Source organism: Mastacembelus armatus, chromosome 21 (assembly GCF_900324485.2).
Source record: "Mastacembelus armatus chromosome 21, fMasArm1.2, whole genome shotgun sequence".
NCBI classification, from domain to species: Eukaryota; Metazoa; Chordata; class Actinopteri; order Synbranchiformes; family Mastacembelidae; genus Mastacembelus; species Mastacembelus armatus.
Window position 1 is genome coordinate 6847042 of NC_046653.1, and position 17291 is coordinate 6864332.

The window sequence follows — 17291 nt, forward strand, 5'->3', positions numbered from 1 at the left end:
ATCATCCCGATTTAAAATCCTGAATATCAAGCATGTTTGATATTAATCGGGGTGGCCCCGATTTTGTGTGAGCAGATCGGGAGGAAGATTTGACCCTTGAACACCTCACATTACGAGATGATCTGTGCTGAACATCGGGACCGATCGAGGCTCTGGACAAGAGTTTTGCCCCGATACTTGGGAGGGGGAAATCGGGCTAAAAATCCTGTAGTGTGAGTCGGGCATTAAATATTAATATGAACACATGAAAACATTCATAGACTGATCAGACTTGTTTCAATGATCAATACTAGGCAGAAACAGTTTTTTAGTACTGCTCTTTTACTTTCCTGTTGTTGTAGTTTTGTATTCTTATGTTTAAAGGGCCATGCTTTACCTGGATCATACTTGCGTAACATTCAAGAGGGATTTTGGACCATTGTTCCTTAGAGAACCACTTTGCTCAGAGTATTCTTTGGACGCTTGATGTGATTGGTTCTCTTGAGTAACCGTCTGGGCCCTGACTGGCCCAAGAGGTGGATTTTCTTTGTGTGAAGTTGTTCTGTGGTAGATTTGCCTCAGTGTTTAGGTTCATTGCTCTTTACTGTGATGTTTTTACCTAGATGAGTTTCACTGTCCAACTCCAGCTTCCTCATATAAATGACCCTGAAACAAGCTACTAGATTATTTTCCATTAATGGTGCTTCCAAACCATATAGGACACACTGTATATGGCTGCTGGCTATAGTTAAGGGAAGCTAATGCTCAGCTCTAAAAAGGAGAACTTGGTTGTGATCATGGTAATGTTTATGTATACAGCATCACATCAGTTAACACTCAGCAGATGGAGTTTAAATTATTTAACACCAGGGGGTTTCGATCATGTTTTGGTCTGAGCTGCATCATGGCAGTCTGAATCTACTCTTTTTCATCAGCTTTCATCTTGCCAACGAAGTTGTCAGTGTGAGGGCTTAGTGTTTAAAGCAAAGCTTGACATGTGATTTATTATTGATCTGATGGCAGGATCAGCTGGGAGACACAGACACAAACATTCTCCTACTGTGTATTCTGTAGCCTACTGACAGGAGACACTCCATGATTTCTTTTTCATTCTTCATGATTATTTTTTTTTTCTGTAATCTTAATTTATTGACTAAATATGAGGATTGCCTGATGGTTAGTTCTCCATGCCGTATGGTGATCGGAGACCAGGTAAAAACATAGGCGAGGTTACCTTTTGAAAACGCGAAACATTTGACTATACACATTTTTCTCAGATGGCTGTCAAGTTAAACAATTAATGATCTCAGTATATTGCAACTGTTTGTGATCACGTCTCATATTTGGTACCCCTTACCTGAACATGAAGTGTGAAAGACCTTCAAGTGGTCCTTACACACACACACACACACACACACAGAAAACTTGACTTCGCTCTCTGTGTGAGCTGAAGATTAAAACCAAGAGTAAAAAGCATGAGACGCTTCCATCTGACTAATCCAGCCTCACCTTGAGTCTGATTGACACCAAACATATTTGCTGTTTGTGTCTGCTTAAATTTTGCTCTCAGCCAGCAAAACAAGCTACTCTGCTGAAAATGGAATATGACAACTAGCAATATATGTATACTGTATATACCTAACATGCATAATTTTAGGACTGCTCCTTATTTAATAAATTTATTAAAACTAATATTTTGATCCTGAGGTGACTCACAATCATGCAGATAGTTACTTTATCACATTGCCTGCATTGTCAGAGAGCTTCAGTAAGATGTTAAAAACATGTATGAATAGTCCTGTGAAGCACTCTTGAAATTTGCAGGTACATATGGTATGCACAGGTGCAAAAGCATGCACAGCTACTGTAGTATTAAAGCTAAACTGTTGTATAGTTACAACCTGCACTGGCCAAGTTGCAATTTGTTGCATCATTTGGTGCCCGTCTGCATTGCTAGTTCATTCAGAAGTTCATTCTGTTCTGCAGGTATACATGCATGAAGGACGGCCAGTGGTAGAAAGGTAAGCACTGTACTTATATACAATACTGTACTAGTTGTATACTTCAGTTTGTCCATGTTAATGCTACTCTACACTTATGCCACTACATTTAGAGGGAAATACTACACTTTTTACTCCAGTACATTTCACTAACAGGTTAGATTATTTACCAAATCAATTTGATTTGGTAAATAAATAAATAAAAACATAAAAAACCCATTAGATAACCTTATAAAATGCAACACATTGTTATAGTTGAAGCCTGTGGTTTCCAAACTTTTTGTGCTTTGACTCCACAGTAAAAAAGCAGCTCTCTGTCACATTTCAATTTTCAGTTCAGATAACTGAGATCCACTTATGCTGCTTTACATTGACAAATGTAACAAGTATTTTTGCCTGAATACTTTAATTACATTTTGCAAACACTACCTCTGTACTTTTGCTTGAGTAAGATTTTGACATTGTATTAACACCTTTACTTAAGGATCTCTAAATACTTCCACCACACCTGATGCTGCTAAAAACAGTCTTTGTTATCGCCTAGTTCAGCAAAGCAATTTGATGGAGAAACATTCATTCTTTCCTGATGAGGCTCATAAGCTCATAACACATTTTAGTTACAGTGAATGTTCTTGTGGCAGCCTAAAAGCGTTAAAATGAGGATGCAGTTCATTTACTTTTAACTTCACAGTGTATTGTATTTGAGTATTACCACACTTTGTGCTGTGGTTGCTGAAAAATGGATTTAGACATTTAACATGCCCTTCATTGAGCTCACACAGTTAATAAGCAGCGACATCAGATATTCAGCAGTCTGAATTCAAGGGTCTTACCCAGTTCATCAGCACAAAGCCATGAACTGTTTCACAGACACAGACAGAAACACTCAGACTTTGATAAGAAAGAATCCCAACCATGTGCAAAAGTAAACTAAGAACTCTTTTATTTTTTTGTTCATTTTATATATATCTATCTTTAGCTGATTTATTTTTTTATTTAGTTTCTACACGAGTCCTTTAAAAGTTTGTCATCATGCTAGGTGCAGCTTCAGTGTTGGTAGTACATGCAAGGTTGTGTTTTTTTGTTGGTGAAAGTTTTCACACCGGACAACTGGAGAGGGAGAAGTGGCTCTGAAAACCGAGAGCGGACAAACACTGACCACTCTGGAATCACCAAACAACCAAACAAACGAACAGAAAAAACCCCACTACAGATGCAGCTGCAGGGGAGGGGGAGGAAGGGCGGCACTGACCGTCATCAAAGATTCACAAAGGGTTAAGCAGAAGCAGTTCAGTTCTTGCTGTGATAGTTGCCATCCAATCCAGAAATGGGGACGGTTATTATTATTTTTTTTCATTAATGACATCATCAGTTGACATCTTTAGTGCAGTCAAAAGAAAAACAAAACTCCAGAAGCAGGCAGTCTTTAGAGGGAAGATATAGAAAGAAAAAAAAAACTCAGACAGCTTTATGAAGAGAGAATATAACAGGAGGAACAAAGAAGGGGGGGGGGGGGGGGACTTCATTCACACTCCTGTTTGCAATTCGGTGATATTAAAGGAGACATCAGGAGTATTGCTTGTTACTTTGGTCTGGGTCTGTTTGTCAGGGGGCACCGTTTCCCACTGTTCTCACTAATTCATGTTAACCAAATATCAAGGTTTTTACCTCCAAGTCAACTCTGGGAGATTCTCCTTTTATTCTTCTCTAATGCAGATTCAGAAAACAACCAAATAAAGAGTCAAAAGGTATATGACATCACACATGCCAGCTGGTGGATGCCACTTTAGCTGAGGCACCTTTCAGTGCAAATACATATATATAGTTTTAAACATGGGTGGCTACAATGGGGATGAAGTCTGTAATAACCCCGGCAGTGCCATGCTTTATGGTGCCCAGTGACTCACACAGAACCACTAACACTTACTTTGGAACATTAACATCTTCACAATCCCAGCAAGAGAGAAAGATCTAAAACAGTTTTTAGGAACGTGGAATGAACTAATTGTACAGTTGTACTGTTGCTTTTGTTGTTCCTTATATACACAAAACCACTATACTGCAGCAACAATGAGTGCAGGTCACAATATGCACGTGGCCACTGACAGCTACTGATGCAAAGAAGCCTGACAATTTAATTGCCCCCATATTGAATGGAATATAGAGTTTTTGTACAAATCAAAAATGTACACTGTTCAGTGGATATACAAAAAACAAGCAGTAAAGGGTTGATTTAAAAAAAAGAAAGATATAAAAAAAAAAAAAAAAAAACTGTAAGGAAAATACTGGGGCAGAAACACATATATGGACATCATCATCTTTGGTGAAGATTCCACAGAGCATGCTCAAAGGCGCCTGTGCACACACATAATTTGCACACGCACACACATACAGTAGATTTGTTACAGCTCAGAATAGGAATTCACTGCAGTTACTTAGAAATATGTCCTCAGTTACACTCGGGGTGCGCAGGTGTCCGAGGACTTCAACTATGAAGGGAGGGGGACAACAATGACATCACACTGTGACACATCTGCTTGTGACCTACCGATTGAACTGGTCAGATATTAGCATACAACTTCTGAGTCTGTTCACACAGGGACTGCATATTACATCACCATTTCCAAAGAGAATGATGTGGAGGAATTATAACATGTTTGCATCTCAAACAATAACGGCAGAGTGCATAATGGGGCATTTAGTGAATGTAACGTCACGTACTCTGTGTGGCACTACAGAACATAAACCATGTGCTCTATTAATAGTTCAACTGATAGCTATCATGGATCCCTGCCACACGGTGACATAGTTACAAGATGTGAGAGGTCTGTTAATGCTATCACTATTTTCCCAGCTGTGTTATCTCCTTTCCACAAATGCCCAATCTTTAAAAAAAAAAAAAAAGAAAAAGAAAAAAGAAGAAAAAAAAAATGTTCCTGCCCCTCCCCCGAAAACAAACAATCACAAGAAATCTAGAAAAGACAGAGACAAAGATTCAAAGCTGCCTGTGGAGGAAGATGCTGGCATTCATTCAAAATCATTCACTGATGGACGCTCCACCACATGTTTTCTGCTCTGCAGGCCTCTCAGTTCAGTTCCCATGCAAAGCCATGGCTTAGATCAAGGAAAAAAATACAACGTGCAGCACCTCGCAAACCTTGTCCCAAGACCCAGGCGAGGAAGGGAGTCAACATGACCCCTCCATTGTTCAAGTATGAAATGAGACCGACATAAAATAATTTACAGAACATATGCATGAATGAATGAATAAGACATGAAAATAAAAAAACAGCTGTGTCACCTGGCCTGTGCTATATTTTCTTTCCAGTCAGCAAATCAAAGAGGGCCATGATATTTTGCAGCATTATCATCTTTAATGCAGGGACTGAGAACATGTCGCCTCATCTAAGCAATGGACCAAATAACACACATTAACAGTTACAACTATTTTATGATTTTTCTTTTCAGTACTACATTTACATCCTGAAGAATTATTCATCTTTAGCTTTTATATATACTTTTACCAAGTATACATATACATATGCTATACTTTTTTTTTTTTCAGGTTGTACACATTGGGTTTATTTAACAAAAACCCTGTGTTTCTAGGCTACATTTCACCCTAAACTGGCTACACTCACTGATCAAGGAAAGAGACAAAACTGTATAACTTTGACGTTAAACATGATTCTTCTGGGAAACATAAGCAACTGAGTGGTGTAAAAAACATGGATTCCAGTTGTAAAACAAATAAAGAAACAAATGTACACAGAAACAAACACCATCCTTTAAAATCAATAAATCAATAAAAGGAGAAGAAAAAGGCATGGTGAGGCTGAGGTCTTCTGAGGAATGAGTATACTGGATGGTTTGTGAAACTATGCACGTTTATTTCCATAAGTACAAAGTGCACGTGCATGCCGACACATGGGACGGAGGTAAGTGTCTGTGGGCTGGTTGTTGAGAAGGGGTTCTTTTTCAGGCCTGGGTCAGGGGGGAAGGACCGGAGGTTTTAGGAATTCCTTGGTCCCTTGACTCCCTCAGGAGCTGAGGGTGAACTGGTCTTGCTCGATGGGCTTTTTGACCCAGGCCCCCAGGCCAGCCTTGTGAAAGGCCTTGATGAGCGCCTGCTTGGCAGAGTGGTACTCTGTGGCTGCCTGCTTGGCGTCGTGGTAGGAGCTGGGCTTGAGCACCTTGATTCGCAGGATAGATGACAGCTGAAAGGGAAAGAGAAAGATGCAAAAACTAAGTAAGGTCATCAAAAAAGAAATAAGCCATAAATCAAGTACTGTTTTTGTGTTCTGTATTTTGAAGATGGCGATTTCTCCAGGGCGTACCCCGAGGCAGGTTCTTGCCAGCTGTGGAAGGGTGGGCTGGCAGATATACTGAGTGGGCAATTATTAGGATAAATTCAGAATAATGATTTATTTATTTATTCATTCATTCATTCATTTAACACACATTACGATGCTTCCATGATTCTAAATAGACTACTACACAGAATGTGTAATTTACTAGAGGTTCTGACAAATTTTAACTGCTTGAGTCTAAAAATAGCGTTCTAGTGCTGCTTTCCAAATGGTATAATCATGCGAAGTAAAAATTACTTCTGTCGTTAGCAACACCGAACTTACGACAAGGGAAACAGAAGCACGCGTCCTGCAAAATGCTGTATTCAAGCCATGGACACGAACGGTACCACCCAGCACTAAATGACTGTTGGGGTAGTTATGTAATACTGGCTGGGGCAGTGTGTTTAAACTTAGGTCCAGTATTTCGCTGCCACTGGTGGAGTGAATTTGGGCGGCTGAGGTGGAGGGAGACGGATTTATTTTTGAAGGTGGAGGTGGGAAAGATGGAGTTTGTGAAACAACAGTAGCAGCATCGTGGCTGCTGGAGCCACTAACAGGCTTCCTTATAGGCACCAAAAATCTATGCATTGCACACAAATACTCCTGCTTCTTATCACTCATGTTCTTATCTGTCAGAAACTGAATCTGCTTCTGCACACTGAATGCAAGTCACAAGTGTGGAGAGTATACCAGCTTTCAGCCAATAAAAACAGAGAAAATACTGCATTTTTCTGGTGTTATTTTTTGATTGGTTGGGCCAGTCTACAGCCATCCCTCAAACTTCTTAACACACAGCCTGCTTTAGATAACCTTTACCAAAGTGCAACTCGTAAAAAATAGATAAATTCTGTCTTTCACTAAATTCTAATTGGGTGGGCAAGACTGACGTTTGGGTGGGCTAAGCCCACCCCTGCCCATGCCTAGATCCGGCCCTGGTGTACCTGATCTCTCACCCGCGTTAGCTGGCTCCAGTCTCCTCTGATAGGAATAAGTGGTATAGGCGATAGAGTGATTTCTGTACATGGTTTACAGGAATTCAGTATTCTGTTTGACCTCTACAGTCTCAGTAATGCTGCAAGAGTACCGTGACTGTTTTTCCTAAATCCAGCTTTTCAAGGAATTAAGACTGTAAACTCCAGGTTTGGTTTAGGCTGCTTAATGTGACATGAATCAAAGCTGTCAAAAGATGTATCTCAGTGCAGGTAGACTGACATCCCCCAACTGGGTCACACAGCAGCACTTGTAAATTCTTAAATTCTTAGCTGAACATGTAAATGATTCAACAAAACCTGACTTAATGATGAACCAACTAAATGTGACCAAAACTGGTGAAAAGGACCATGTATCAAACTACTTTACAGCAGAGCCTGAAAAGAATATATATTTACCTTGGAGTGTAGGCGCACCCAGCGGCTGTAGAGGGCGTGCTTGCAGAGACGTGAAGCCCTCCCCATGTCATCCTTGCCTGTGGTTGCATTGATCACCTCTAGGGCCTGGTCACCCACTGTCCAGTTCACACTGAAGTTTGGTGCCTTGCCTGGCTGCCTGGCCTCTGCATTACTTATACCTGAAACCAGAAAAGCCCAGAAAGAAGATGAAAGTGATACAACAAAATAATAAACAAACAAACAAACAAAAAAAACATAAAAAATGCATCTCCAGTATCTCAAAACCGCATTTTCCCCCTTCTTTCTCTTTTTATTTTATGTTCATCTGTGGAGACAAACTCTATCATCCACCAGGGAGGACTCTGAGGACAGTACTTGCACTCTTCTCTTTGGCCTCCATTGTATCTCAAGCATAGATGGGAGATATATGGACACCATAAATCTCTGTGTCGTGCTCTATGTGTGTGTGTATTAAGCTCCTTGGTTCCATTTGGCAGCACTTGTGGCAGAAGATGATTTAAAGAGGATGAAATCCTCAGTGCTCTTAACTACAGCCCTTCACCGGTACAAACTCTAAAGCGGAAAAGGTTAATAACCCCCTACCATTATCTTCTTTACCCGCCATTTAGAGAGCAACCAAAGAGGAGGAGCAGAGAGAGCTGCACACACACCTATACTGTGATATGATGACCCATGTCATTCTCTAAGATCTCAGCAAAATGACCACAAAATGTTGAAGCAGCTGTTGCTGTGTTAGCCCGTTTTGTACTGTCCCTGTCCCTGACTGGGATTTGTTTCTCCTTCTTCTGGTATAAGTGACCACTTGCCAAAGCCCGCCCAAAAGCAGCATTTGCCCAATCAAAGGCTTCACAGCTGGGCCATTATAACTTCACAACCTTGACTTGGTTGTTACAATTGTCTGTGTAACTAAGTTACTCCCTACAGCACAGTTACTGAGTCTTAATATAATTATTGTTTATTTATTATGCCAGACACGCATATAAGACGCTCTCAACGTTAGCAGCTCTGTGTGGCTCGTTATTGGATATAGATGAGTACACTCTCCAGTAACCTGAGCTAATGGTAATGTTAGCTGTGCCAAATAGTCAGTGAGGCTGCTGAATGTTTGCCTCTGCCATCTAGATTTGCAATATAATGCAGGTAGCCCTTAAGTGCATATTTATACCTCTTTTGCAGGATTCTTCTATTAAAATGACACTGAAAAGAGTAAAAAAAAATCTTTTGTTTTCAATTCATGCAGCAATGATTAGGCTATAGCTGATCAAACCTGTCTGTGCCAGCTGTCAACTTCAATAGACAAAACAACTGGTGCTTGCTAGAAATGCAAACATGGCTTTTGTGAATGTCTGTTAGAAATCAGGGCCCCTTCATTTTAATTACTTAATTATTTAATTATTAAAAAAATTCAGGTGGTACGTCTGTTAGCATTATAATTATAAACTGCATAAGCTTGAGAAGTGAAGAGGTGAGCAACAGAAACTCAGGGAGTCATGATTTTTACTTTAGCAACGTTTGTTGTTTCTTTTTGTAATGACTGTGATATGTATGGTGTGTGTACTGTTGCAAAAAGAGTAAGATGGAAATATGGCTGAGGGCCAAATAAGAGCTAAAAAACAGTTTTGGTTGCTGCACAGAATATTTGGAAAAACTAACACTTCTTTCCACAGGAAAACTGTATAACCGCTTTTTTTTTTTTACAAAGTTTTCTGAACAACCAGAAGGCAACAACTGAATGCTAAATCTAAAAATGGAAAGTCATAAACAAAACAAAACAAAACAAAAAAAAAACGCCTGTGGTCCTGGTCTATATGACCTTTTTAAAAGGTCAACCCAATGCTGCAAATTTACACAAAATGATAAAGCTCTTCAGATTCCACATGAACTAGGTAAATGTCAGCTTAGAGCAAAAAGGAGCAAACAGTTACTGTCCTGCTGTGGATTGACAAGTTGGAGAGAGCAACTTGTTTACTGCTTAGGATTCCTGTCTCCCTCTGATATTTAGACAGCTGGAGTTTGATTAACACAAAGATCAACTCAAAACATGAAAAACACTGTCATGCTGTTGCTTCAGTTTCTCTTGGTTAAGGTATAATTTCAGCATATTACAGCAAAAATCTTATCAGATGTTTTATTTTTTATTCCACATCAAAGCTGACTCATACCGCTGAGTAAAGGCCTGTTGAGAGTGAACTGTTGGGGCAGGTCCTCGATATCTGCGATGCGCTGGTACATGGCCCGGGAGAGGTGGTCAGCATGGTAAAGGCTGCCAAGGATGATGCTGGAGAAGTAGATTGGCTCTGTGAAGTAGCTCATCAAAGAGCCCTGGATTCCCACCACATTCCACCTGCGAAGGGGAAACACACAAACCTGGAGCTGAAGCTTATTTGTGAGGAATGTGCTGATTTAAATGCATAAAAATAAACCCACGTCTCACACAATGCCAGTGAATCAAGTGATCCAAATACTGTGGTTTACTTCACAAGAACTATTCACATTGACAATGATAAGAAAACAATCACATTCAAATGAATTAACAGTATAGACATTGTTTCCATAGAAACTTCCTGCTTTACCTGCAATAATTAGTGAACACAGCTTCATTTTCATTCACTTTAATGTCAGACACCATCAATTCCTTGTCTCCTTAAACAAGTTAAAATGCAGATGTCTTTCACCATTTCACATTATTGTGCTCAGCCCTGAACGTGTCCAGGAGACTCTTGGGCTTGATGTAATGACTGTGTGTCTATATGACAGACATGTGGTATGTGGATGCATACAGTACATACACACAAGCAGAATATGAGGACATAAGGATCCAGTTCCATCTACCACATACAATCGCACACAATCCAACAGCTCTGTACACTCTGAGGTATCTAATTTCACTTTCTCTAAATCGTCTGTGTATTTCGATGCTGTGTCATTAGCCATCTCTCTCCACTCATTTTCCCATTGACATGCTCTGTCAAGCAGTGCCAGCCTACCTCGCTGTAAGGGAGGAAGAGAGAGCGACAGACACTGAAAGAAGCGAGGAGTTAGAGAAATGTAGGGGGACAGGTGGCAGAAATTGGGAAAGAATGAGCAGTATTGTGAGGAAATGGGAGAAAGAGAAAAAGTGAAAGGTGAGGGCGAGAGGGAAAGAGAGTTAGGAGAGAGAGAAGTTGGATGAAGAGAAATGAAGGACTTACAGAATAAGCCTGGCATTACTTTTTGTATTTGTTGTTGTCAATAAATTCCCAGGAAAAGACCAAAACCAACAATGACTGTCAGCCTCTCAACTCCTTTTCCTACTCTGGATGAGGCATTCAGCCCCAAGCCCACTGATTTATAAGAATAAATCTTTATAAACACACCACAAATGTATCGTTTCACTGAAAAAATACTTAGCACTGCAGGTTTTCACAAAAATCACTGAAGAAAAGCAGTGGGATGGCATATGTGGGGTTTACACAAACTTAAAGTTCCCATGAAGGAACATGACACCTAACGCAACTGTTAGAGTTCTGCAGAGGAAGAAAATGTATGTGGCTTTGGCCTAACAGGCAATACAGGTAGTTACTGTAGTTCATTATTGGTTTTCAGCTTGTTGCTGGATTTGTTGATACATAAAAAGATTGACTCACACTAAACCTGATTCCTTAAGGAAAACAAGGGAGTGACACTGTGTTGATGACTCTTTTCATTATCCCTTTCACTTTCACTTCAGGCAGACTGCTTGAGAATGTGCAAAATTACTAGCATGAACAATGAGGAATATGCAAGCACAAGACCCCGGGCTAAACAAAGCGTCCGTTGCTTCCATATGCAATATTCTCTGTGTATGTGTGCGTGAAGGTGCGTGATATTTTTTGTGAAACTCAAGGAGGACAAAATTAAATCTCTGAATTCCTAGCTGCGAGCGGTAAACCACACATTCAGCACAGTCAAACAGCTTTATGATATTTCGGACTGTATACAGACTGCAGTAACACACGCATTTTTTCATCATCAGGGTAACACAATTATAGCTGAAGACACTGCGGGACACCCACATATTATACTCATTTTGAGTTATGTTTTCAGATGCATTGAATTTCTTTCCCATCAAACATCTTCATGGTTCTGTTGTTATTTTATTCACTATCATGCGCTGTGCATTTCCACACATATATACAGCATACACACAAAGTCACACCCACACAAACAAGAAAACAAGGTCAGAACAATTCAGAAGGCCCAGGTGATCAAGCTCTTAAAGATAAAATGATAAGAGACAACAGGACAAAGGAGAAATAACCCATAAGAGCTTTGCCTGTTTGCTAATGAGCTCATTCAAATAGCTTGGAACAACAGCCATGAGGCAGAGAACTGCTTGTTCTTGTTGAGACTGTGGGGCTGGTCATGTAATCAAAGGAAAATAAGAGGAGAGAAAACAATGTGTAAAGAGGGCATGGCTAATGTGTGCCAGGCAGCGACTGTATTAAATAGCAGCCCTGCAGCTAACAATCACTCAGATGAGGACAGAAGCAGGTGGGCAGCAGGCTTTTCACTTCTCTAATAGTTGGGTCGTGAAAAGGCAGACCCCTACAATATTGTTAACTCACAGTGCAAAAGAAAAACTTGCAAAGGGTCAGGTTTCTAATGCACCATCAAGGAAGGAGTGCAAACTTTAAAATATCTCATGTTATTCCTTGTTATCTGGTAAAGCCTGGCCAGAAAACCCACAAGACTATACGTGCAGTCCTCCAACCTATTTTGCCCTCTACTGACTTGGATCCCTGTACTTCGAACAAGCACACAAAATCTGAACCACTAGTGCCAGTACTGACACGCTGAAAGGGCAACAACACCTCTCACACAGCCTCAACAGCATTCACTACACAGACATCTCCCTCATCAAATACACGTTCCGCATTCAATCACTCGGTGCGTTCAGGCAAGGTATTATGATCCTGGATGAAGGAAGACGGGGAGGAGGAGGAGGAAACGGGTTGGTGAGAAGAGTTATTGGAGAAGTTTTATCGTTCATGACAAGGGAGGCACAATGTTGCCTTGAACATGGACAGAGACTAAAGACGCTATGATCTGCCTGAAAAAAAAATGGCCCCATCAATTCAGCTGTCCCTGACACTCCCTGAAGAAAATGATAGACTCAAAATGACAAGGCATGGAAATAATGTGATTCATCACAAAATGAGTAAATAAAGCACAGGAACAGTCACCAAACATGGCTCATGCTGGTTTAAGAATGAAGTTCAGGGTTTGTTTGACGTCTATAATTATACATTAAGTACATTAATGTTGTGACCTTAACGTTTTGTTAGTATTTCCCAGATGTACATAATTAATAGTAATAAAGTGTATTAACTGATGTGACTTGAACCCAGCATGTTCTCCCTGTGCTTGCGTGGGTTTACTCCGGGTACTCCGGTTTCCTCCCACAGTCCAAAAAACATGCATGTTAGGTTGATTGGTGACTCTAAAATTGCCCGTAGGAGTGAGTGTGAGTGTGTGAGGTTGTCTGTCTTTGTGTGTCTATATGTGGCCCTGTGATGGACTGGTGACCTGTCCAGGGTGTACCCCTGCCTTCCACCCGAGAGAGAGCTGGGATAGGCTCCAGCAGATCCCCGTGACCCTGAACCAGGAAAAAGCGGGTATAGAAGATGGATGGATGGATGGACTTGAACCCAGAAAAGCAGTAGAATATGAATGGGAAGATTTAAGAAACAATTTAATTTAGGTTTTGACACAAACTGATACACTAAACAGTCAGAAAAAGTCTAGAGCAAGGGGGGGAAATTATTTAAGAATTATGGAAATATAATATATAATATTATATATATAATATATAATAATATTTTAACCACTTTACCATACATGCAGATACCCTGAAAGCTACACTGTGGTTGGTGCATATGAAGCAAAGCGTATATTCTTCATAATGGACTAGTTTGACATTTTGACTACCAGTGTAGTGACTATTTGACCAGCCAGGTGCCACCTCTTCTTCTGCTTGCTTACCTATGTATATACCCAGGTCACCTGAGGTGCCTGTAGTGAACCCACCAAAATGAAACCAAACAAAATAGCAAAATAAAACTAAAAGCAAATAAACATGTTTTTTAAATAATAAAACTTAATTAATATACAATTAATATACTAGCAAATTGGTCAATACAGTCAAAACTATTCAAAAGAAACCAAACAAATGAACAATAATCAAACTAATAATTCTTGCTAACAAATGTAAATTCAAGAACAAATAGCTCCTACAACCAGTATACTTGCTTATTGACTATATTTCCAAGAGTCGCCCATCTCTGTACAAATTGAACTATCAAAAAATGTGTTGATCACTGAGCTTTAGAGCCAGAGTAGCAGGTGCACTGTTTCCAACCTTTGAATAGAGCCAGGCTACCTGATTCTGCCTGTTTCCAGGCTGGTGCTAGTTAACAATAAGGGCTGAAACTGAAATGAATTCTAACCAAATTACCTTGCGATCTTGTCACTGCATGACATCGTGAGTAACCTCTCTCCTTGCAGCACTCCATCCCAGGTCTGGATGGTGTTGCTGGACCTAACAGGGATGGTTCCCTCCCCCGACTCAATTTTGGTCCTTAGCTGGCCCCGCGCTTTCCGGTTGGGATGTCTGTCTCCTTGGTCTGAGCAAGAAACAATGGGAACACAAGACATAAGAAAGTAATCTGTACATAAAAGCACAAAACTTACAAAAGATCGTTAACCGGCTCCCTGAGTCAAGAAAAATATGGTAGTCTAATGACAGGTTTATTAAACATTTAAACATACAGTTGTAGAGGAAAATTCTTATCCCTGTCAATATACTCCTCACCGTTAAAAACCAAAGGTTCCATATAGAAAATCAGAAAACAAATAATGGCTTTCACACAAGCATAACCTATTATTTATTATTATGTTATCAATGTTTTCTGCTGTTCCACCAACAGGCGCCATCTATTCAGTGACTAATTGAATGTGGCTGTTTTCTATTCAGTCTGCCATGTGCAACGGAAAACACTTTGACAAGAGTAAGAGGGAGGTTAATCAGACAGACAGTGTGGGTGAGCTGGGCGAGAGAAAGACTGATGGAGACAGACAGAGAATGACAAAAAGCTATAATTACTAGAGCCTTGTTTAAATGCGTCTGTAATGCGTATTTGGACATCGGAGTGAAATTCTAATTAAATGAAACCAAGCATAATAGAAGAACCTATAAATTTAATTAAATAAATTGTTGTCGAAAAGGCATTCTGAACTAAGAAGAGACCAGCTGAGTCTGTCAGCTGAGCTGAGGAGGACAGCTGTGGCTGGAATGAGAAAGCACATGGATGCGATCGCTGTGTACCTTCCACACCGGCCTCGTGTGGAGAGAAGATCCTGGCGTCTCCGCAGGGCGACGTGCTGATGTAGAGGTGGAACTGAACATTGTCCTTTAACCTGTAGCCTCCCTTGTCACACTGTACGAATATCGACTTGTGGTGGTCCTCCCTGTTGTTGCTATGACAACAGAAAAATGGCAAATTCAATAAGGGGCTCACAAACAGAACTAAAACTACATTTACATTTTTTCATTACAGTTCATTAAACTGGACATAAAAACAATTAAACTAGATAAAGCAAAGAGCAGTGTAAATAAGTTTGATTAGATTAGCAACTTCCCAACACAACAGCAAAACACTGAACTGTATTTATAGAAAACTCATTTCACACTGTACACTGACCTGAGGAAGAACTCCAGCTGCGTGTAAAGGTACCTGATGAGGGAGCGTCGGGCGATTATCTCAGCATGGCAGTCATTGAGTGCCAAGCCGCGGTCGCTCATGTACTCACCGTTGATGCATTTGGTTCCTGTGGAGACACAAATGACCTGTGCTTCTTTCACATCTGTCCCTGTTGTGGAGGTGGGAGGGTGGAGGGAACAAAGACATATTAGTTTAATGGACGCACAATGTCAAAGTACATACTGTACTTATGATTTTATGCCCTTGAGAGGTTAGAGTGCAATAATCAGTTTAGAAAGTTGTTCCTGTAGCAAAAACACCATGAACGGTAAGTTGACAAGTGGGAGGGAGAGAATTTTCTGGATCTTTTGCTGTTAAATGCTCCACTATGCACACCAGGTAGTCTCCAACTGTATATGTCTGCTGTTTGTTCCCAAACAGGTAGCACACAGTGGGTTTTTAGAGCTCTCTCGTATAAAACAAATGCCTGTTACAGCTGAAAACAATACTGAGAGTGAACCACTACAATAAAGCTGAGGGCCTAATAGTGAGGAGAACTACAGATGCATTTGATGCATACTGATGTATTTTTGTTGTTGTATGCATTTTATGTACTTTTGAGCAGTTTTTTTCAACATAGTTGTTAAGCTCATCATTTGTTTTGCATTAAAATATGTTTTAAGTACTGTAGTGGTGTAGAAGCATAAAAGTGTATGAAAGGAAAACACAGAAAGTACCTTAAATTCACACCTAACTACAGTATTTTAATATAAGTGAAGGTTACATTTCACTGATAGTGAAACTGTGAGTCTCAACTAAAGTTGTTGCTGTATAATACATATACAGCACATACATACATATATACATATACATATACATATACAGCACAATATTGTCAATTTGAATACTGTGTATTTCTTTCTGGATTAACAATCCGACTTTACATTGAAGAACACACAAATATTGACTGGCGTGGAAACATTAAAACACCAGCCGTATCTTCCCCCGAATCTACCTGTTGTCATGACGACCCCTGCAAGGACTTTCCGTCGCGCATGGGGGGAGGTGAAGTTGTCTGTCAGCTCACTGAACTTATCCACAACCAGACGAGAGACAGCATCAGCCAGAACCTGGAATCATGCACACGCACGTACACACACACACACAGGAAGATACAGACACACAAACACAAACTTGCATCAGATATGTCAGCTTACAAAGCGTGTCTGATGTTATTCTCCCCTAGAGCACCATGTACCTGTCACACTGTTCACATTCAGCTACAAACAAGATTCAGTGCATTGGAATGGCAACAAGTGAAACTGGGTTGACCCCCTGAGGTATACCTAACATCTTTCAACTCTGTTTGAGTTTGGCATGACAGTTATTATTTATCATCTCCCTCCTGACAATGCCTCACAAAAAGCAAAAATCAAATAAGAAAACCTAAGCATGAGCTGTGAACAAAGCATTTATCAACTTTTCACATCATTTAATACTACAATCCCATCTCCTGGGAAACCTAAAAGTGGACCTCACACATCTTTGTTCTCGGACATCCTGCTCTTCTCACTTGCTCTTTATCCATTGTTAATGTGATGGAAAATGACAACAACCAAGAGGGGAGAAGACGGCTGGATGACCACAAATTAAAGAGATTAGTCCAATATTACGTCCCTGCTACTTCAGAGTCACTCACTCGTAACTACATCATTTGACTTTCGAATGCCAAGGTCATAATATGGTCTAGAAATGACAGTTAATTTCTGAAAGCACTGATCACTTACTTTTAGTCTTAGAAAAAAAAATCGTGTCCAATTTATTTTTCCC

The 17291-nt window shown here is 40.2% G+C and overlaps 1 protein-coding gene across 2 annotated transcripts in view; it reads right to left on the bottom strand.

Moving 5' to 3' along the window:
- Nucleotides 1-2900: 2900 nt before the first annotated feature.
- Nucleotides 2901-17291, bottom strand: part of adarb1b (adenosine deaminase RNA specific B1b) — a 104032-nt gene continuing 89641 nt past the window's right edge. For both annotated transcript variants that reach the window (XM_026295892.2, XM_026295891.2), the window contains 7 exons: nt 16477-16591; nt 15462-15630; nt 15086-15237; nt 14216-14384; nt 9903-10084; nt 7720-7898; nt 2901-6196 (listed from right to left, as the gene is read on the bottom strand). In XM_026295892.2, the coding sequence (XP_026151677.1) occupies nt 6020-6196; nt 7720-7898; nt 9903-10084; nt 14216-14384; nt 15086-15237; nt 15462-15630; nt 16477-16591 (1143 nt within the window). In that variant the 3' untranslated portion in view covers nt 2901-6019. The remainder of the gene's footprint in view (nt 6197-7719; nt 7899-9902; nt 10085-14215; nt 14385-15085; nt 15238-15461; nt 15631-16476; nt 16592-17291) is intronic.